Genomic DNA, 19,742 nt, shown 5'->3' with positions numbered 1-19,742 from the left:
GTGACAAATGTGTAGTTAGCGAACACCGTCTCATTCAATTATATAATTTAATAGTCATGATTATAGGGAACGTATACTGTACATTATTACAATTTACATATTTATTTTATTTGTATTAGTCAGCCACGTATAAAGCACCATCCAGTCCAATAGGTGGCGGTAACATACTGTTAGGTGAATGCTGACCATCGATGTACAGTTTTATTTTGTTTACAAAATGTCAGAAAGCAGAATATCATTAGCATAAAAATACAACGCAGGTTAAGAAACAATTTGACAACCTTATAAATATTCACTTATGTGGTGGTTGATGTATATTCTCAGTGGTATTAGTTATTCATGTCTAAAACGTAAAATGTTTACATTTCAGGGAAACAGTTTCCTAGCGACACTTCTTTTTCGTGGTGTTCTGCGATTTCTAGTTCACATGGCCAAGTGGTTACCTCGCGCAGCCACGCGCCCTGTTTATGGATAGTGAATTGCGTATCTTGACTGTTGTAGCATAATATTTAAATGTAGTATCGTAAACTGTGTTGTACTAGAAACATAGATCATCTATCTGATTGTGATCAAAGTCGAGGGAAGTGTTGTTTCAAAGGACTCTGGATGTGAAAAGAAAGGAAAGAAGAAAGAGCTTGCTGTCACCTGCTATACAACACAATAGGAAAATGGCGTGGTATTGATCTTCTAAAATCCACACAAAGCTAATTGTATTGGATCAATTACGTATTTAGAAAGTCGACACTATTTTCTTTTCCTGAATTCGATCAAGAGACTGGCTTCATGCGCAGGACACAACTCCGTAAGAGCCAGGCGCGGTCTCGCGACTAAGGAACCAGTTAGTGCTGAACACACAACCCCACACAACCCCAGCCAATGGAACATGGCGGAGGGTAGTGAATCCATATCCGGACTGGACATTAGCAAGGTATGGCTTTTTATTCGGCGACTGCACCTGACAGCCGCCACGGAGAGTTGAAGACAAAACACCAAAATAAGAAATGTTCGTTTTTATGCAAAATACGATTTGATAGTGACGTGAAGAGGGAAATATTGCTTAACCCCCCTCCAGTGGCGGCTAACTGCTGTGCTAACTGTCTATTTTAACGATAATAATGTTTCGGTTCTCTACGATGGTAACGTTGCGATTTTCCGGATCCACAGTGACACAATGTGTCTCTGGGATTACGGTCAGGACTCAATCTATGTGGATACAAAGATGAAGGAAAACGAAGCAGCGTTCGATCTAGTGTTTTGTCCTAGTGGTCGTTTTGGCTCAAAGCTTCCCAACATGAGTTGAGCACGAGTTCTCAGCACCCTGGCATCAACTTCTGGGAGTGTAGAATCCCTGCAACTGCTTATCTCGTATGAAAGCGTAGTTAGTTCATTTAAACATGTAGCAGTAACTACGTACGCGGTCAATAAAATGCAATGGTCGTGGATAATGTGAATTATTGAGTCATGTTACACATGACAACATCCTTATGTTTTACCCTCAGTAGAAAAAAGCGCAAAGTGATCTACTCATATTTACCTTGATAATTCAAGTCCTAAAACATGTTCTTATGAAAACAGTAATATGTTTCAACATTGTACACTTGTTTTTATTTCTTATGTTATTACTTCTTCTTTCTTCTTCTTTCCCTGGCTTGTCCCACTTCAAGTATTATCGCATTTTCTGTATTAACGTACTAATGCTTATTATACATTTTACTTCATTTTTCAACAGCTATTGTGTGTTTTCATTTTATTTTTCGGTTGTTTTAAGCTTTCAGTTTTGTTCTTTCCTCTTGTCTTTCAAAGAAACTGTGATGAACAGCAATAAAACTGAACATTGCATCTTCCTCTATTAAACCTTTGACCAGTGTTATAAAATGTGAAGCTAAAATGATATCAAGCCACCTTCTATTTACAGTTGTTCTTTCCAAAACAAAATGTTTGAATAACTACTTAGCAAAAATACCTGAAGTATTTCTGGATCTACTGATTGAAGCATTGTAAAACAAAATGGTAGTCTTGAACGTCCAGAACACATTTGATTTGAATCAGATAGCCATAAACAATAAGCCACTAAGCATCGCCTTCCACACTCTTTATAAACATATCAGACATTGCACGAATCTTAACACCTTTTGTACCCTACGTTCCTTTAGGTAGTATGATCATGTGATCGTAGTGGCATGTAAGTTAGTACTCTAAATAATCATATAATACATTTGCCAATAACCAGGAGACTTTAGTCAAATACATTTAGTTATGACTAACGAGGCAGACACAGCAAGGACAGTGAGTCACGCTTTTATCTGTTGTTTTGTAGGAATGGCTGGAGGCCACAGACAGCAGGGCGGCGCTGCTCCGCTACCTCAAGGACCAGGTGCCACAGATCTTCTGCCAGAAAAATGAGTCTAACCCTCAGGAGGAGGAGGAGCTCATGCAGAGTCGACTCCTCCATCCGATGGAGTGTTTCTTGTTTGGAGAAGATCCTGGGGTGGGTCTGGAGAAGCTCAAGCAGAGCAACAGCTCCTCCCAGCTCTGTGGACGAGTCTTTAAAGAAGGAGAGACCGTCTACTCCTGCAGGTCTGCCTACATCCTTCCATCTTGTGCTGAAACAACATAAACAAAGATGGGTTTTGCAGAGTCACACTCAATTTCTTTCTTAAAGTTGGTTCCCAGGTCCATGTTAGCATTAGCAGCTGTTAGCTAACTCCCATACTGTCTAACTTATTCCGGAGTTGGAGTCAATCCAGCCTGCAGTTGAATTGGGTCAATGTTACACTTCATATTATTGATTACTTGATTATTATTGTTTTACTTTGTAAAATGTGATTTTTGTGCAGCTTCACTATGATATATATATATATTTTTTTACATGTTACTGACAACAACAAATGTTTTTTAACTGTAGGGACTGTGCAATAGATCCCACTTGTGTTCTCTGCATGGATTGCTTCCAGGACAGTGTGCACAAAACTCATCGATACAAGGTGAGTGTCAATAAAGGGTTATCCATTACACATACAGTATAAACTTAGTGGAATTCTGTTGCAGTAGCAACACCTGCCCACACATACCACTGCATTTATACATTTGTCCCATTTGTTCCCAGTAGACCTTCAGGCGACTGTGTCTCCGTGTATATTGTGGCTTGTCTTTCACTCTGCCATGTTTGATTTCAGCTGTGTGTCCTGGTGTGTCCCTGAGACAGAAACCTTACCCTAGGTCCTCATCATGTCCCCATCATAAAATATATATAAATACATCAGCAAACGTTCTCCTCATGTCTCAAATCGTATTGTTTTAGTAAAACAATGTGCTTTTCTCCTACATTGGTACACACGTTGTACATACCATGTAGTACACACCACTGTGAGCCATCCAGTTTTTCCCCTCCTCTGTTACATTGTTGACCTTCATTTTTCTTAATTCTGTAATGTTTCGGATGAAGACAGATACCTGTCACCAGAACCAACCTAAATAAAGGGAAACATAACTTAACCTTTTTTGAGTGGTGTATTACTCTTAAACACTTTTTAAAAGCAAAGTTTCCATAGCTGTCTTGTTGGTCACATTTACTTGATGGTGTCTTCCCACACTTTGTTGGTTTCGTAACAGTATGTGACAGTTCCTTCTCTGTGTTTATATTCCCAGATGCATGCATCATCGGGTGGGGGGTTCTGTGATTGCGGCGATGTGGAAGCCTGGAAGATTGGCCCCTGGTGCTCCAAACACGACCCAGGAGCAGCTACTGCCATGGTAACGGTGAGTTATGTAACAAAGCGGATGTAGGGATATAGGAGGGGGCGTCTTCTCACATTCTGTGTCACTGTCAACCAGAGTGGTCATTTTCCCATCCCGTTGGGCGGGGGAGGCTACAGAGTCGGCTGTGGTGTTGGTTTCAGCCATGCGCTTTTTCCTAAAATGTGTGTTGAAATATTTGGTTCAGTGTCAGTTTCACTGATCACGTAATGTCTGCGGATGGACACGGTGGAGAGAACTTTTTGTGTTATATTAAAAACTGTCTAAGAAGCAGTCTTGGTAGAAAATACTTAAATTGTTCACTATTTAATTACTTAACTACAGTATATTCACACTCTATTCTCCTGGCAGATTCCTCGTCGGTGAAAATCTACCTTGAAATAAAAACTTTTCAGATTTTTATTCTGATAAATGGATGGAAAATGGATGGAAGCAGATGCTGTTTAATTAATTAATTCATTGGGTATTGGAGAGTAAATGAAGCACAGAGAAGTTTCCTTTAACAGGTGAATACAGGTGGCAACATAAGATTGAGTTTATAGATTTAAAAAGGCAGGTGTATGTTTTGTCTTCACGTTGTTCTGATGCCTGGCTGTTTATTCGGCCCCTTGTTGACACTTTGTGCTTTCATCTGATAAGATCACAACCAGGGACTGAGTGCAGCCACAGCTTGATGGATCTGGGCTTTGTTCCATAAACAGCAGGTGTATCCTGGCCAGCTGACCACTCTCTGCACGGCTGCTTTTATTGTTTTTATTTTTGTTTGTTTCCTGTTCTGAATCCGAACCTGTGCTCATTAGGCAGTGACACGTCACTCCACCATAATGCTATAGATGCACTGCACATGAGAAGCTATCCTGCTCTACCATGGTCCTTGTCAACATTGAGGTGGATTCTGCAGCACTTGTTCTCACAGACTGGTGTAAATATGTTCTTAGTGATTGTGTTACATGTCATGTGTTTGTATGAAATGTGTGGCTACTATGAGGAATGTTGACTCAGGAAATTTAATGTTAAAGTTGCTGGTCAGCTGATTGTTCGTTTAAACTTAAGTCAAATATATAGACTTTTTTCCTTTCGTCATATACATAGGCTCTGTATAATACAGAAAATAGGCAACTTTCAAAAGCAAAATAAATTAAAACAATGTCAAAATTTTTTTTCTGTCATCTTGACAGGATGTTGAAAACTGTTGAATCCCAGATAAAGATTCATGTTGGAGTGCGCATGCTGCCACTAGGGGATGCACAAGATAAAAAAATGTGATGGCCGTTTGGAGTGTTTTTTTTTTTGAGTGGGATTTTTCCACCCAAACTTGTTGGATAGCTGCTGAAGTTGGCTTCATTTTGGTTATAGGGTTGCCAATGCACAACATTGGCAAAAAAAAGTGTGGTTATTTTATTTTTCCACAGGATGAATGTGTGTTGGAGCCAGAGTTGTGTGAACGTGCTGAGAAACTCTTCCGAGGTCTGCTGCAGTACCTGACAGACTTCCTGATGTGGGAGGAGCACTTTGAGCTGACGTCTGAGCTCCAGCCTCGGTACGTCCTGCCCAGTCATATGCAAATAAAGGAGAATATTAGCAAAGCTTTCAGGTTTATCTGTCATGTTGTATCTCTCTTTCTTTCATAACAGACAAAAAACCAACGCATACTACTGTGTGCTGTACAACGACGAGCACCACTCGTACGGCCATGTCATCTACACCTTGCAGCGTTCAGTTAACTGTGATCAAGCTGAAGCACAGTTGCACACAACACTTATTGATAAGGAGGTATGTCACGGTTGTTGCTTATGATCTCAACTTTGCGTTAGTATCAGAGGATGGTCGGTTTCATTAGTCTTCAATGACCCGCAGGGTCGACGGGCAGTAAAGAGAGGAACCCTCCGTGCCTGTCAGCAGGCAAAAGACTTCATCCGGGTAAATCAGTGTCTGCATGTCATACACACATTTACCATTAACAGTAACAGGTAATCTATAGCTACATGCGTTGCTGTGTTTCAGTCCCATTCAGAACACATTTCCCTGCAGCCACTGCGTGTAGAGATCCTTCACGCGACAGTGATGGCTCACCAGACCTTTGCCTTACGACTGGGCTCCTGGTTCCAAAAAATCATCGGTTATTCTGGTAATGGCAGCACTACTAAACATACAAGCTCCATTTTATTTATTTTTTTAGAAAAGTTGGTACTTTGGTTTTTAAATGAATTGCATTTCCTAGTTTTCTGTAAACTATGTACAAACATTGTTTGGTTCTGTTACTGATCACCCTATGATTGAACTCCTCAGTTTTCCCGCTGAAAAGTTTTTTTTTTCTTTTTCAATTCAGCATCTATTTCTTCTAGAAATTGAACATTTAGTCCACTGATTTTATGTTAACATGATTGTCATGTGACTGAAAATCACTGTGGTTCTTGTGCAGCTGGATTCAGACAGGTCTTCTGTCAGGTGGCCCTGCAGTCCGACACAGACAGGGACCAACCCTGTCTGATCAGCAAACTCATGCTGCATGATGCCAAGTTATACAAAGGCAAGTAGAGCTGAGAGGAGAGTTTATTTCTGAGAAGTAATTTTTCAAAAGTAAACTCTCAATTACTGTTGTTTGATTTTGTTTTTTTTTTCATCATTTCCTAAAGGAGCTCGCAAACTAGTACATGAACTGATTTTTTGTAGCATGCTAATGGAGACGGACTTTAAGAGACAGTTTGCTATTGAATTCACCAAGGTAAAGTGAAATATGTAGCGTAGTTTTACAAATGATGCAAACTTTATCCTACAGTGCATACATATATTTCTATTATTTTAGCACTACAAGGAGTTGCAAAAGGACTTCATCGTTGATGACCACGAGAGGAGCATTTCCATCACTGCTCTGTCTGTGCAGATCTTCACTGTTCCCACACTGGTAACACCAGTTATTCAGTAAACATCCTCAATATGGTAGATTTTCATTCACTGACGCCCGTGTTGTCTCCAGGCCAGACAGCTGATAGAAGAGTGCAATGTGATTAAAGTGGTGATTGACACCATCATGGAGTTGCTGCATGAACATCTGGATGACAACAATCGGTTCTTTTTCCTGGGCTACAACTCCGACAAGTTCTCAAGAATTCAGCTTATCTTCCATGACCTCAGGTGAATACAGAAGACAGTTTTCCCAGAAATCACTTTTTAAGAGTTTTTTTTTTTTACTGTTGATTATGTCATTTTCCTCTTCCTATCAGATATATTCTAATCAGCAAACCAACAACGTGGACTGAGGAGTTGGGAAGGGAATTCCTCGAGGGGTTCAAGGCCTTTTTGGGGCTCCTCAAATGCATGCAGGTGGATATAAGTGGAATTTTGATAGAATTGAATTAAAACGTAGTGTTATAAAAAGACATGAATTTATAATTTCTTCCTTTTCAGGGCATGGAGGAGGTGAAGCGTCAGTTTGGGCAACACATTGCAGTGGAGCCTGAGTGGGAAGCTGGGTTTTCTCTGCAGATCCAGCTGCGTCATATTATTGCTATGTTTCAAGACTGGTGTTCCTCTCATGTGAGTCATTTTATCCACTTTAATTATTTCATGAGTATAGATATTATAACTTGTCGTGATTTGTTATTACATGGTTTTGTTCAATTCTCGGTCTTGTCACTTCTTTCAGGACGAAATATTGATACAAGCTTTCAAAGAGTGCCACCAAGTCCTGATGTGGTGCAATAACCAGCCCTTCCACCGGGAGGCCACAGACTACTACATGTGCAAACACATTCTTAATGTTCGTCCATACACAGTTTCTCTGGAGCCCGTCAGCATACATCTACCCATCTCTAGGTTGCTGGCTGGTAGGAAATATAAAACCTTAGTTTTCTTGTTTTTTACTTTCTTCAAACTGGCAACTCATCATCTCGTGCTGTGCGTTTTGCTCCACAGGCTTGTACCTACATCTGTGCAGAACAGGGGCCATCGAACGTCTTGAAAACCCTGTGAGTGCCTTTAAATGACGTCAACATCATTTTTTTTAAGATGCTGATTTGACCGTGCAGCTGTTTTCAAAAGTAATATTTCTTTGCACTGCAGGAAAGTTATGACTTCACCCAGTTGATGGAACATCCTTTGCGCTGTTTGGTGCTGGCTACACAGGTCTCGGCTGAAATGTGGAGAAGAAATGGGCTTTCATTGGTCAGCCAGGTAAGGCACGGCAGTAGGAAACTGGTTTCCTTTTATTTATTTATTTATTATTAGTTTTGTCATCAAGGAAATAAAAATATAAAAATAATTAATTTTGCTTTGCAGGTTTACTACTACCAGGATGTAAAATGTAGGGATGAAATGTACGACAAGGACATCGTTATGCTTCAGGTTGGCAGATTTGTTTGTGCTCTGTTAACTGCTCACAGCATACATGTATAACACTTACATTATTCTGATATTAATGTCTAGATTGCTGCTTCCAAAATGGACCCGAACCACTTCCTCATCCTGATCCTGTTGAGATTCGAACTCTTCGATTATTTCAATGGAAGTTCTTCGAGCAAAGATCAGGCAAGTGACAGTTCAGTATTCTCTCAGGAAGTACATTTTAGCCACAGACGCTCTCTAATGAAATGCAAACGGTTTCACAGGATGAACTTTCACGTTGGAATCGACTGACAGAGGAGATGTTGTACCTACTGATTGTCATTGTTGGTGCAGTGTCACGTTTTTATTTTCTTCTTTTATTTCTTACGTTAACATCCTCCACGATGCCGCGTCTGACAGCTGTTCTGTTTTCAGGTGAGCGATACGTTCCCGGAATCAGCCTTCTGACCAGAGAGGATGTGACAATGAGGGAAGTCATCCACCTGTTGTGCATCGAGCCCATGGCTCATAGTAGTTTGGTCAAAGGCCTACCAGAAAATGTAAATGACCTCTTATCATCAGGCAAGTTTTTTGGAAAAAATTGACCTTTGTTTAAACTAATGATAAATATATTTTTTTATGTAGGAAAACAATGAGACAGGTCTTGAGTCAGTGATTTCTAAAGTTGCTACTTTTAAGTAAGTCGACACCCGTACGCTCAGATGTTTTACATCGACAACAGTAGTATCATTAAATTGGTTATTTTCCTTTGTTTTTAGAAAACCCGGAGTATCAGGACACGGGCTGTATGAAGTAAAAAAGGAGTGCTTGGAAGAGTTCAACCCATTCTTCTACCATTACACTAAATCCCAGCATAGCAAGGTAACATCATATCAATCATTTTTGCAAGAGTTTTTGATATATAAGCTTCATTTTTAATTTTGGTTTTACTCATGTCTTCGTTGTTGCAGGCAGAGGAGTCTCAGAAGAAGAGAAGAACTCACGAGGGCAACGATAAAGGTGACATCTTAACCGTCACTTATTTAAATGTTAAATGTTGTAAAAAGAATCGTCTCAACAGCCATCAACAGACGTTGACAAGTTTGTTTTCTACTCTTAAAGCTCTCCGTCCTCCGGTGCCCCCTGCCTTCTGCGCAGCCTTCTCCAACATCGTAAATCTGTTGTGCTGTGACATCATCGTCCACATCCTGAGACGTGTCTTACAGAGAGCTGCAGAAGACCGGGCGACGCACTGGACAGAGGCCATGATTCAGAGGGTACACATTATAAAATGACACTGTGACATCTGTTTCTCTGAAACGACCTTTGACCTGACTTTACTTTTTTTATATAGGCTTTGCATCTGGTTGGTCAGGCGTTGTTAGAAGAGAAAACCCAACTTGAAGATGTCACTTTGGAGGAAGTGACCTTTGACTTCAGTCTTAAGGCTCGCAGTAAGTTAAAAGAGGATCCGAGTTGATTTTCCTTAATTTGTGATTTTAGTTGAGATTTTTGTACGAGTAAGAACTAGATAAAAAAGACACTGCCAGTGTCTGCTCTGTCCTGAGATGTTAGTTCTGTTTTTGTTGTATCTTTCGATTACGACTGACAAAATTGACTCATTAGGCGAGTTAAATGGAGTAATAAAGTTAATCAGATAGTTGTATAAACTCCATTTTTCAGTTTAGTCACAAATAACAACAGGTGTAAAACACATACATCTACCTACTGTTCTCTTTTGTCTTTCTGTTCCAGCAATATACAGAAATAAATGTTTTGTCATATTTAGGAGTGTTGCTTTATTTCAATGTATCATTACTAATTACTATTCTGTAATGATTAATCAGGATTATTTGATAGCTTCCGTGTGATTGATCAGGCCTTAGTTTTGACACGTTGACTTTTTTTTTCAGGAATTGGTTCAGAACACGGCAAGTCGGTGTTTCTGTTGCTGTCCAAGATCAAGACTCTTCCTTCTCTTGAAGCTCAGAAAGACATGGTCAAATGGCTTCTGCAGGTCCGGCATTTTTATCATGTTTATCTGTTTACCTTCATCAACCTCATAATCCATTTTTTTGTTTTTGACTCTGTTCAAAGATTTTTGTGTAAATCTTTCTTCCAGATGTTTGAGATTGTAAAGTGCCTTAGAGAAAAGTCCAGTCCAACAGCGTCCATGAGTGTGGAGACCACTAAGCCTGAAGAGGTGAAATAAAACAATACGATTGGTTAATTGTACACATCCATCCATCCATCCATTTTCATCCGCTTATCCGTTACCGGGTCGCGGGGGCAGCAGTCGCCACCCAAATCACATTGCACCGTACCAAACCTTCCTGCGGGTGGTGAGTCCACTGGAAGGTACCAACCGCCCTAACCGGGATTCGAACTTGCCCAGGAGGTGAACCCTGGGGTTCCACACCAATGACAGAGACATTGCCTCTGGGCCAAAGCGCCACTAATTGTACACAGTGGGTTTTTTTAGAAATATTTTGCCACAGATGTAGAGACATGTGAACAACAACTAAAAACATCAGGCTTTATTTTGTTCAAATATATCACTGCCTGTGGACTGTGCTCCATATCTTTCTCTGAGTGATGACATATAACTGTCTATGTTTTTGTGTCTGCAGAATGCTCAGGACAAAGATAAAGCCGAGAGGAAAAGAAAGGCAGAGGCGGCCAAACTCCACCGTCAGAAGATAATGGCTCAGATGTCAGCCATGCAGAAAAACTTTATTGAGTCAAATAAGATGCTGTACGACAACATGCCTGACAGTGGAGTCCACGAGGAGCCTGTCACTGCTGCTGAGAGGTGAGAATCAACTGGCGGCCCGTGGGCTAAATCCAGCACAGAGCTGCTCAATTAAGGCCGCGACTGAAAATACAAAATTTTGAGGATCAAAAACAAATTTTTTGTGGTCCCCACTATTAAAGCAACTGATAAAAACAACACCCTTTATGACTATGTGAAGAAAATTTTTATTTATTTTTTGATTTATTTGAGTGTCTGTCCTGAAAAATTCTGTCTGTCTTGCAAATATAGATGGTTACCCCTGCACTCAAATGTTTGTTTTATTTACAGATGTGCACATGTGATCTTCACTCTAGGAACTCTCATTAATTCTAGTTTGTTGATTTCTCCAGCTTCGATATGGAGCACAGAGAGCTGTGCATTGCGCTTGGGCCCCAGCGAGGCTCGACCCCGCTTGAGAGAGAGGTGCTGACCTGCATTCTTTGTCAGGAGGAGCAGGAAGTGCAGGCCCAGGGTCCAGCCATGGTACTGACTGCATGTGTCCAGAGGTCCACGGTGTTGACACAGTGTAGAGGGAAACAACTGAGCAACAAAACAGAAGGTTTGTTTCCATTCAAAACAAATGTTTTCTCTTGTAGATTAGCTACAGCTGACGTTTATGGATGACATTTGGACTCCTGTGAATATGTTCAACTTTTCTTCATTCATGACTCAGGAACGTCTTATCCACTGCTGATGCCTCCTGATTTGGCTGTGGGGACTCACACTGGCAGCTGTGGACATGTCATGCACGCCACCTGTTGGCAGAAGTAAGTCAATATGAAAAAATACTAATATTCTCCCTCTACACCATGTGTCAAACTCAAGGCCCACGGGTCAAATTCGGCCCATTACGTCATTTTATGCGGCCCACCAGAGCTTCTGTGTACTGGATAGGTTAAATGCAATGGACAAATACTACTTTAGTAGAGGACTACTACTAAATTTTGTATTCATGTGTCACTCCTCTTATTCCTCAGATATTTTGAGGCCATTCAGAACACGACCAGGAACAGGCTCCACACTGAACTCATTATCGACCTGGAGAACGGGGAGTACCTGTGTCCCCTATGTAAATCTCTGTGCAACACCGTTGTCCCTCTCATCCCATTAGAACCACTGGTGTTTAACTAGTAGGTTAAGTCCATTTCCATCAGGTCTATGAGCAGCCATCATTTGATGTTTGATGATTTATTCAAAAGCTTTTCCCGTGTGTCTGCAGTGAAAATGCAGCAATAATTGGACAGCATTTGATGATGCCTCGCTGGATCCAGATCATCTCAGCCAGGATTAAAGGGTTAAAGTTGGTCACTGAGGATGATGGTGAGTAACAAATAAGAGGGGGTATAAATATATAAGGTGTAAAAATCAGTGTTTCTAGAGCTTTTGTTTGTAACTTAGAGATATATATTTATATATGGACTATTTGATTTAATCAGTGCTGAAAACGCACCATTAGAGGAGAGGAGATGAGATGACAAGTGTTTTTCTAATGTGCAGATGGAAATATGGGTGATGGAGACACAGGGCTGTGTGGTCAGGGTCAGCCGGACTTCAGATCGATTCTGAGTTATGGAGTCCAAGAGCCGTGAGTGTAACCGTGTGTTTTCCCTAACATTATTGTCCTGTGTTTTCACTTCAGTTTCACTGTGGTCTAAATTTACTGTCGCTCGATTCCATCAGGAGAAAACTCTCAGCCAGCATCGCAGAGATGCTGGTGGTTTGTGCCACAACAGTCCACAGGGTGGGGCTGCAGACGGCGCCCAATGAGCTGTGTCCATGCGTGCCTCTGATGGCCTGGAACACATGTGCCTTCACAATTCAGGCCATTGGTAGGAGAGTGCAGTTCAGTCTCTCTGTCAGTCTGCTTATCTTTATTGATAATACTAAAAAAACCACATTTTTAATGTTTTACAGAAAACATCTTACAGGACGAGGACAAATCACTGTTTGGGTCATTACAAAACAGACAGGTTTGATGCCACACACTGACCAATGATTAACACTCACAAACAAGTATATATGTATACACTGAAATGTGTTTCTGTTCCAGCTCGCAGGTCTGAAGGCCATAGTTCAGTTTTCAGCATCACAAAGGCTAAAGAGTTGTCAGTCTGTCATCCAGAGGCACTTCTCAGACATGTTCATGGGTATGTGATCCAACTGCATATTCTTTACATGCCATATTAATTAGGGATGTCCCATAATATCAGTCTACTCATATTACCAGCCGATATTAGCATAATTATGTCATATCATTAAGAATCGTTAGCCTTTTCTTTTCTTCGATAATGTCAACCTGATAACAGAATGCCTGAGCGATTTGACCACACACTGAAAACAGGTACATATCGTTTCGGTTGATTTCAGAAATGGAAATTAAGTGTTTGGACAATATCAGCTATGGGCATTATAATGATTTTGTATTTATGCTTTTTTTAATAAATGAAAAAAAAATCCTGTTTTCTCTCCTCAGTCTTGATGTCTGATACGAGCAGAAAAAACACTCCATCCATTTTGGAGGTAGACTTTTTCCATCTTCTGGTAGGTTTCCCATCCTGTCAGCTGTTCAGTTCACAGTGAGAGTGTTGATGTCTGTCAAAGAATCATTTAAATTAAAATGATTTGTTTTTAAATAAATGTATCTGTAGTGAATGTTTCAGCACTTGGGTTAGTTTTTATGCGTTTGTTCTCTGTCAGGTGGGGTTGGTGTTGTCCATCCCGTCGTTGTATCAGGAGGAGACTGTCGATCTACAGCCGTCTGCTGTCAGTTCTGCCTACAACAACCTGTACATCCTGCACCTGGTCACCATGGCTCACGTGATACAGGTTCTCCTGTCATCTGCTGGTACAAACAGACATGTATTTTTACTGGGTTTTTTATATGATACAGCTATACTTTTCTAGCTGATTGTCTTTTTTTTGTGATAAGATAATTTTGTTAATTAATCATCGAAATCTATTCGTTCTTTTCAAGATTCTACTCCAGCAATGAGTGGAGAGGAGACGGAGGAGACGAGAGCCGCCGCAGAGCTCTACCGTACGCTTTCGCAACACACGAGGGGGTACAACGTTTCTGTTTGTCTAATTGAAGGCTGTAAACAAATGTGTGTTCCTTCTAATTGGACATTTATGTCTGGTTTTAAACAACCTCAGCATCTTGAGGAGGTTACGTTCACTTTCTTTTTTTTAGTTATCATTCATTTATGCTGGCTGTTAAAATTTAGTGTCTGAGGCTGTAAAATGTCCAAGGTGAAATCCAATGAGGTGCACTCTCCCACCAGGAAGATTGACTATTTCTATTTTTAAATTTCAGTGTGTGAAACACTGAGCAGAGGAGATTTTTGAATGTCTGTTTAAAAAAAAATTAGCATCAAACTGAACGACTTGTTTCGTGTTTATGTTGTTCCTCAGCCTGCTTCCTGAAGTGTCGGGCAGCTCTGTAGTAGAGAGAGTAAAGACAGGAATTGAACCTTTTCTGCGCTGTGCTGCTCTCTTTTTCAATTGCCTTACTGGAGTTAATCCTCCAGAGGAACTTTCTAGTACGTCTGGTAAGTTTGAAGGAGGATTTTATCATCATAACAGAGTGTCTGGTAATGTGTGACTTCAAATTGATTTATTTTCTTTTTGTGTGTGTGTAGTTACCTCTCAATGTCAGATGGAGGCACTGTGCAGTTACCTGGCTCTACCTTCCAATGTGTTCCAGCTCTTCCATGAGCACAGAGACACTGTGGATTCACTGCTGCAGAGGTTGGTGATCAAAGAGTGATCGACTCTGATGCCTGGCCGCTGTACGTGATCATTTCTCTCTGTTTCATGATCACGTTTTGTCCTCCTCAGATGGTGTGAGAGCCCAGCTGTCCCCAAAGCCCTGAAAGTCAAAACCCCAGCAGTCAGGTCGGCCGAACGCTTTTAGTTTTAATTCACTTTAATGTTGTTACAATTGTGTACTTCTTGTTAGTTGTAGGTTCTCACTGCACACACACACACACACACACACACACACACACAATCTGTACAATAAAAGAACCTTCAATCCAAATGTGGAAGAGAAACTGAAATAGTAAACATAGCATCTTTACAACCACTAGAGGGCGACGTCGTTTAGAGAACTGTCATGTGCATTACACAAGTCAAACACAAGACTGACACAAAACTGAAAACGTACAGAAAACGTAGCTTCATTTGTCCAGAGGGCAGTTATGGCTATTCCTTATTGTATATTAGGAGGAGCCACAACTGCCCCCTGTCTGTTTACTGTATAAACTGCAGGTGTTGTGATTAAATTATGCAAACTTTCCTCAGATATCCGAGGAGAAGTAACTGTTTGATCGATCTTCCTGAGGACTACAGCGCTCTCCTCAATCAAGCCAGCCATTTTCAGTAAGTACGACACATTAGGTGGTTACATAGTGTAGCGGTTGGCACGCTTCGGAAACAGAGCGTCTTGGGTTTGATTCCCAGAGAATAAAAGCATCTGCTAAATGCAAAAATATAAATGAAGGGTCCGGCCTTTCATTGTGTTTTCATGAAGTATTTATTCGTATCATATTTAAATACTCTCTTTACTAAATACTTTCTTTTACTTTGTCCTCAGGTGTCCCAGGTCTACGGACGATGAGAAGAAGCACCCGACCCTGTGTCTGTTCTGTGGAGCCATGCTGTGCTCCCAGAACTCCTGCTGTTACAGTCAGCTGGATGGAGAAGAAGTCGGAGCGTGCACTGCTCACGCTGCCACCTGTGGTGCTGGGGTGGGAATTTTTCTCAGGTGAGACGTCAATTCTGAATATTTCAACCAAAACAAAAAACCTGGAAATGTTTTACCAGATTTCCTTCCCTATGGTTTTATTGTATGTCATTCCCTAACGCAGGTCAAGTCTGGAGTCAATTAAAGAGAGTTTGTTTTGTTGACAGAATAAGAAAGTGTGAAATAATCCTGATGGCCAGTAAGACACGGGTGAGCACGTACCCAGCTCCTTACCTGGACGATTATGGGGAGACGGACCCTAACCTCGTGTAAGCACTGCTGCTTTTATTAAGATGACAAAACCTTCTGTTTTTTATTTAATTTCTTTTATAACAACATACACATATCGACGTAGGAAAAGTGTGAAACAAAAAAAAGAAAATGATGCTACGTGACAGTTGTGCATTAAATGCCTGTATGAGTAATATGTAAAATCAGTGGAAATAAATTTCAGTTTTTTGAGTGAATGCGAAGGCTACGTAGTATATGTAGTACGTACGTAGTTTTCTGAAAAAAATCTTCAAAAATAAAAGTAAATAGATAAAAATACACTCATTTGCCTTAAAATAAGTAGCTACAGTATGTTTAAAATGTTTAAAATTCTGACTATATATACATACTGTATATATATTTATTAAACTTTTTTTTTAGATACCAAGCATTCAAATTGAATCATTTCAAGCTTACTGACAATTTAATGAGCTCCACAGCCATTTTAATTTGGACAATGTCCTTAAATCACTGTTGTCGTCTCTGTTGTCCTTCCAGAAGAGGCAATCCTCTGCACCTCTGCCCAGAGCGCTACAGGAAGCTGAACCAGCTGTGGAGGCAGCACTGCATCCTGGAAGAAATCGCCCGCAGTCTGGAGGTGGCCAACGTGATGTTTGCCTTCGAGTGGCAGATGTTGTGATGACTGCTGCAGCCGCCATCATCCTCTAGGGTACATCACAGTTGTCCATTATCCAATCTGCTTCAGTGGTCCTGAGGCACATGCATACACACAAACTCACACACATGTGCTATATACACACACATATATGTATAATAACACACACAAACAGTACTCCATTGATCTATGGAGACTGAAGAAGCAGATTTTTCCCTACTGAAATCCCCGCAGGAGTCAAGAAGTCAGACAGGAGGAGGAGGACAGAGGACAACGTTAGTAAACACTTTTTATTTCCTTATCTGCTGAGAGAATTTTTCTTTTTCATTCACACTCACATAAAGGACAAAATGTCAAATTAGACTTAAATGTTTATCTATTACCAGTCTGTTCACAGCCGTAAAAGAAAATGTCTGGAAACTTCTTTCATTCATTCACCTTCTTTGTGTTACCTTTTTATTATAGATCTATCATAAAAAAAATCCAGTCATTTGCTGGCCCTGCATGGTACAGCGTACTTCCGCTCATAGTTGTTAACGGACACTCTTGGATTTGCATATTTAGCGATATTCCAATTAAAACTGAAAAATAAAGCCCATAAGAATGATATGCATAAACACACTGTACAACGCTGCTTTACAAAATCATTTTGTTGTACAGTGTAAAAGCGATATTAAGATACTGTTTGGGACCACAGTCATTAAAAATTCATTTCACTCTGTGTATTTACTCACTTAATGAGAATGAAGTAAATGAACTATTGCAATATTCTATTTAAAGAATAAAAATGTACATTTATAGAAAAACAGTCTGACACGACACAGTCTTTGTTGTTCTATTCATTTTTTTATCCTTAAGAATTGTGTGAATACATCTTTGTGTTAGCCAGTATTACCATTATCTTCCAAGTTGTGTTCATCAAAAATATTAGTGTACAGTAACAGTCAAACAGTTCCTGCACTTTGAGCCAATCAGAGCGCAGTGTTATGGCTGTTCCTGCCCTCTGTTAAATCTTTATAACACGCAGGTTTAACAGATGCAAACAGAATGGTGAAACGTTGCTTCTTTTTCTCCTTCACATCAATAAATAAATTAAAAATTTCAATTATGAATTTTGTTTTTTTTATGTGGGATCATCTCTTTGGATGACAGGTGATCAGACCTACAGCAGCTGCTAAATAACCTGAATTCTTTGTAAAATATTTCCAAGTTTTTTTCACACAAACCAAATTTTACCACTGCTTTTCTGAACATATTTACTTTAGAATTAATAAACTCTTCAAGTATAGTATGGTATAGTTTAGATATTTTTTTTTTCAGAATTTTTCATATTCAATTGTCAGTTTTGGCAAGCTGTTCGAAAATAATGTTGAAATTTTTTTTTTAAAAATTAAATTTTTTCCTCATGTTCCTCGTCATATTAAAATATTGCGACAATTTAAAAAAAATTTAGGAAAATCTTTTGGGAAATTTGTTCGCAAAATCTGAATTTGTCGTGTTTTGGTCAGATGGTGAAAAATGTTGAAGAACATCTTTCAAAAAAAAGATAAATCGTATGTTTTCTGCATGTTTCTTATCAAATTAGAGCATTTTGAAAAAAACCTTTTGGTGAAATGTTGAAAAATTTTGAAGACAATTTTTGAAATGTTATTTTCAAACTTTTATGTCTTCTCCATTTTTCTCATCGCAATCAAAACATTTTTAAAGGTTTTGGAAAAAAAACTTTTTTTTTTTTTTTCCGCCAAAACCTAAATTTTGATCAGATGTTGAAATATTTTGATGAAACTTTTTGAAAATTTCTTTTAAAAATTTTATCTTTTCTGAACATTTCTCCTAAAAATATAGTTTTTTGAAACATTTTTGAAAAAAACAATTTGGAATGTTTCAGCAAGACCCTAATTTTTGGTCAGATGTTTAAAAATATTGATGAAAATATTTGAAAATGTGTTTTATCTTTTCTGCATGTTTCTCATCAAAATATAGTGTATTGAAAACAAATTTTAGGAAAAAAATGATTTTGAAAAGTTTTTAGAAAAAATATTTTTGAATAATGTTTAGAATTTTATTTTTAATTGTCATGAAAAGTCATGAAAATTGTCATGAAAAGCCTAATGTGGTAAGATGTTGATTTTCTTGGCGAATTTTTCAGCAAGACCTTAATATTTGGACAGATGTTGAAAAATTTACTTTTAAAATGTTATCTTCTCTCTGTTTCCCATTGAATTATATTATTTTAAAAATGTTTTTGGAAATTTTTTTTGAAAAATCTTTCAACCTAACTTTGGTCAGATGTTGAAAAATATTGATGAAAATCTTTGAAAAAAAAATCAAAATTTTATCATTTCTGAATATTTCTCATCAAAATAGTGAATCTAAAACTGTTTTTAGACAAAATAATTTTGAAATATTTTTGGGAAAAATTAAATTTCAAATTAATTTTTTTTTATTATTCTCAAAAACCTAATTTTTTTGGTCAGATGTTGAAAAATAAAAAGAATTCTGTATGTAGTGTTTTGAAAACATTTTTGAAAAAAAAAAAGATTTTTTAAAAAAAAAGTTTGTATAAATAATAAAATAAAATTAGTGCCCGTAGAAAACATTTTTAGAATTTTTTCTGTTAAAAACCATTAGTCAAAATGTCAGTTTTTCATTTTTGGTTAAAAACTACAAAATCTCGACAAAAAATTTTGTAAAATTATTTTTCAAAATTGTATCTTTGCCTGCATGTTTCTCATAAAATTAGTGCCCGTAGAAATCTTTTTTTTACAAATTTTTCTGTTTAAAACTTTTTGTCAAAATGTCAGTTTTTCATGTCATTTTTGGTTAAAATCGAAGAAATTTTGACAGAAATGTTTGTAAAATTATTTTTCAAAATTGTATCTTTACCTGCATGTTTCTCATAAAATTAGTGAACATAAAGAACATTTTTAGAAATTTTTCTTAATAAAATGTTCTGTCAAAATGTCAGTTTTTCGTGTCATTTTTGGTCAAAAACTAAAATATTTTGATAAAAATGTTTGTAAATTTTTTTTTCAGAATTGTATCTTTGCCTGCATGTTTCTCATAAAATTAGTGCCCGTAGAGAACATTTTTACAAATTTTTCTGTTTAAAACTTTTTACCAAAATGTCAGTTTTTGATGTCATTTTTGGTTAAAAACTAAGAAACTTTGATGAAAAAGTTGGTAATTTTTTTTTCAAAACTGTATCTTTGCCTGCATGTTTCTCATAAAATTAGTGC

At 38.5% G+C, this 19,742-nt stretch overlaps 1 protein-coding gene across 1 annotated transcript; it reads left to right on the top strand.

The window, feature by feature from the left end:
• Window positions 1-276: 276 nt before the first annotated feature.
• On the top strand, window positions 277-17,611 carry ubr1 (ubiquitin protein ligase E3 component n-recognin 1). Its single transcript, XM_008308093.3, has 47 exons — window positions 277-928; window positions 2,318-2,577; window positions 2,906-2,984; window positions 3,649-3,759; window positions 5,169-5,296; window positions 5,391-5,529; window positions 5,614-5,676; window positions 5,761-5,884; window positions 6,179-6,286; window positions 6,393-6,481; window positions 6,563-6,661; window positions 6,734-6,891; window positions 6,981-7,080; window positions 7,165-7,293; window positions 7,403-7,583; window positions 7,672-7,724; window positions 7,819-7,929; window positions 8,035-8,100; window positions 8,182-8,283; window positions 8,364-8,427; window positions 8,515-8,639; window positions 8,725-8,777; window positions 8,859-8,961; window positions 9,051-9,099; window positions 9,202-9,356; window positions 9,434-9,533; window positions 9,993-10,096; window positions 10,202-10,282; window positions 10,710-10,891; window positions 11,224-11,432; window positions 11,547-11,640; window positions 11,851-12,003; window positions 12,093-12,193; window positions 12,371-12,458; window positions 12,554-12,702; window positions 12,788-12,843; window positions 12,924-13,020; window positions 13,347-13,414; window positions 13,571-13,718; window positions 13,848-13,935; window positions 14,285-14,421; window positions 14,512-14,620; window positions 14,711-14,767; window positions 15,176-15,253; window positions 15,468-15,638; window positions 15,785-15,886; window positions 16,386-17,611. Exons 1-47 carry the CDS (start codon window positions 884-886, stop codon window positions 16,525-16,527), a joined length of 5,208 nt encoding a protein of 1,735 aa, XP_008306315.1. The 5' UTR covers window positions 277-883; the 3' UTR covers window positions 16,528-17,611.
• Window positions 17,612-19,742: the final 2,131 nt, after the last annotated feature.

Source organism: Cynoglossus semilaevis, chromosome 1 (assembly GCF_000523025.1).
Source record: "Cynoglossus semilaevis isolate Cse_v1.0 chromosome 1, Cse_v1.0, whole genome shotgun sequence".
Lineage (NCBI taxonomy): Eukaryota > Metazoa > Chordata > Actinopteri > Pleuronectiformes > Cynoglossidae > Cynoglossus > Cynoglossus semilaevis.
This window is presented reverse-complemented; position numbering and strand designations above follow the sequence as displayed.

Bases quoted from the DNA above. Each gene is read 5' to 3' on its own strand.
- ubr1 (XM_008308093.3), top strand. From the start codon at position 884: ATGGCGGAGGGTAGTGAATCCATATCCGGACTGGACATTAGCAAG. The intron at 8,284-8,363 runs GCAAGTGACAGT...ACGGTTTCACAG, and splicing joins GTTCTTCGAGCAAAGATCAG to GATGAACTTTCACGTTGGAA. The intron at 9,357-9,433 runs GTACACATTATA...TTTTTTATATAG, and splicing joins CAGAGGCCATGATTCAGAGG to GCTTTGCATCTGGTTGGTCA.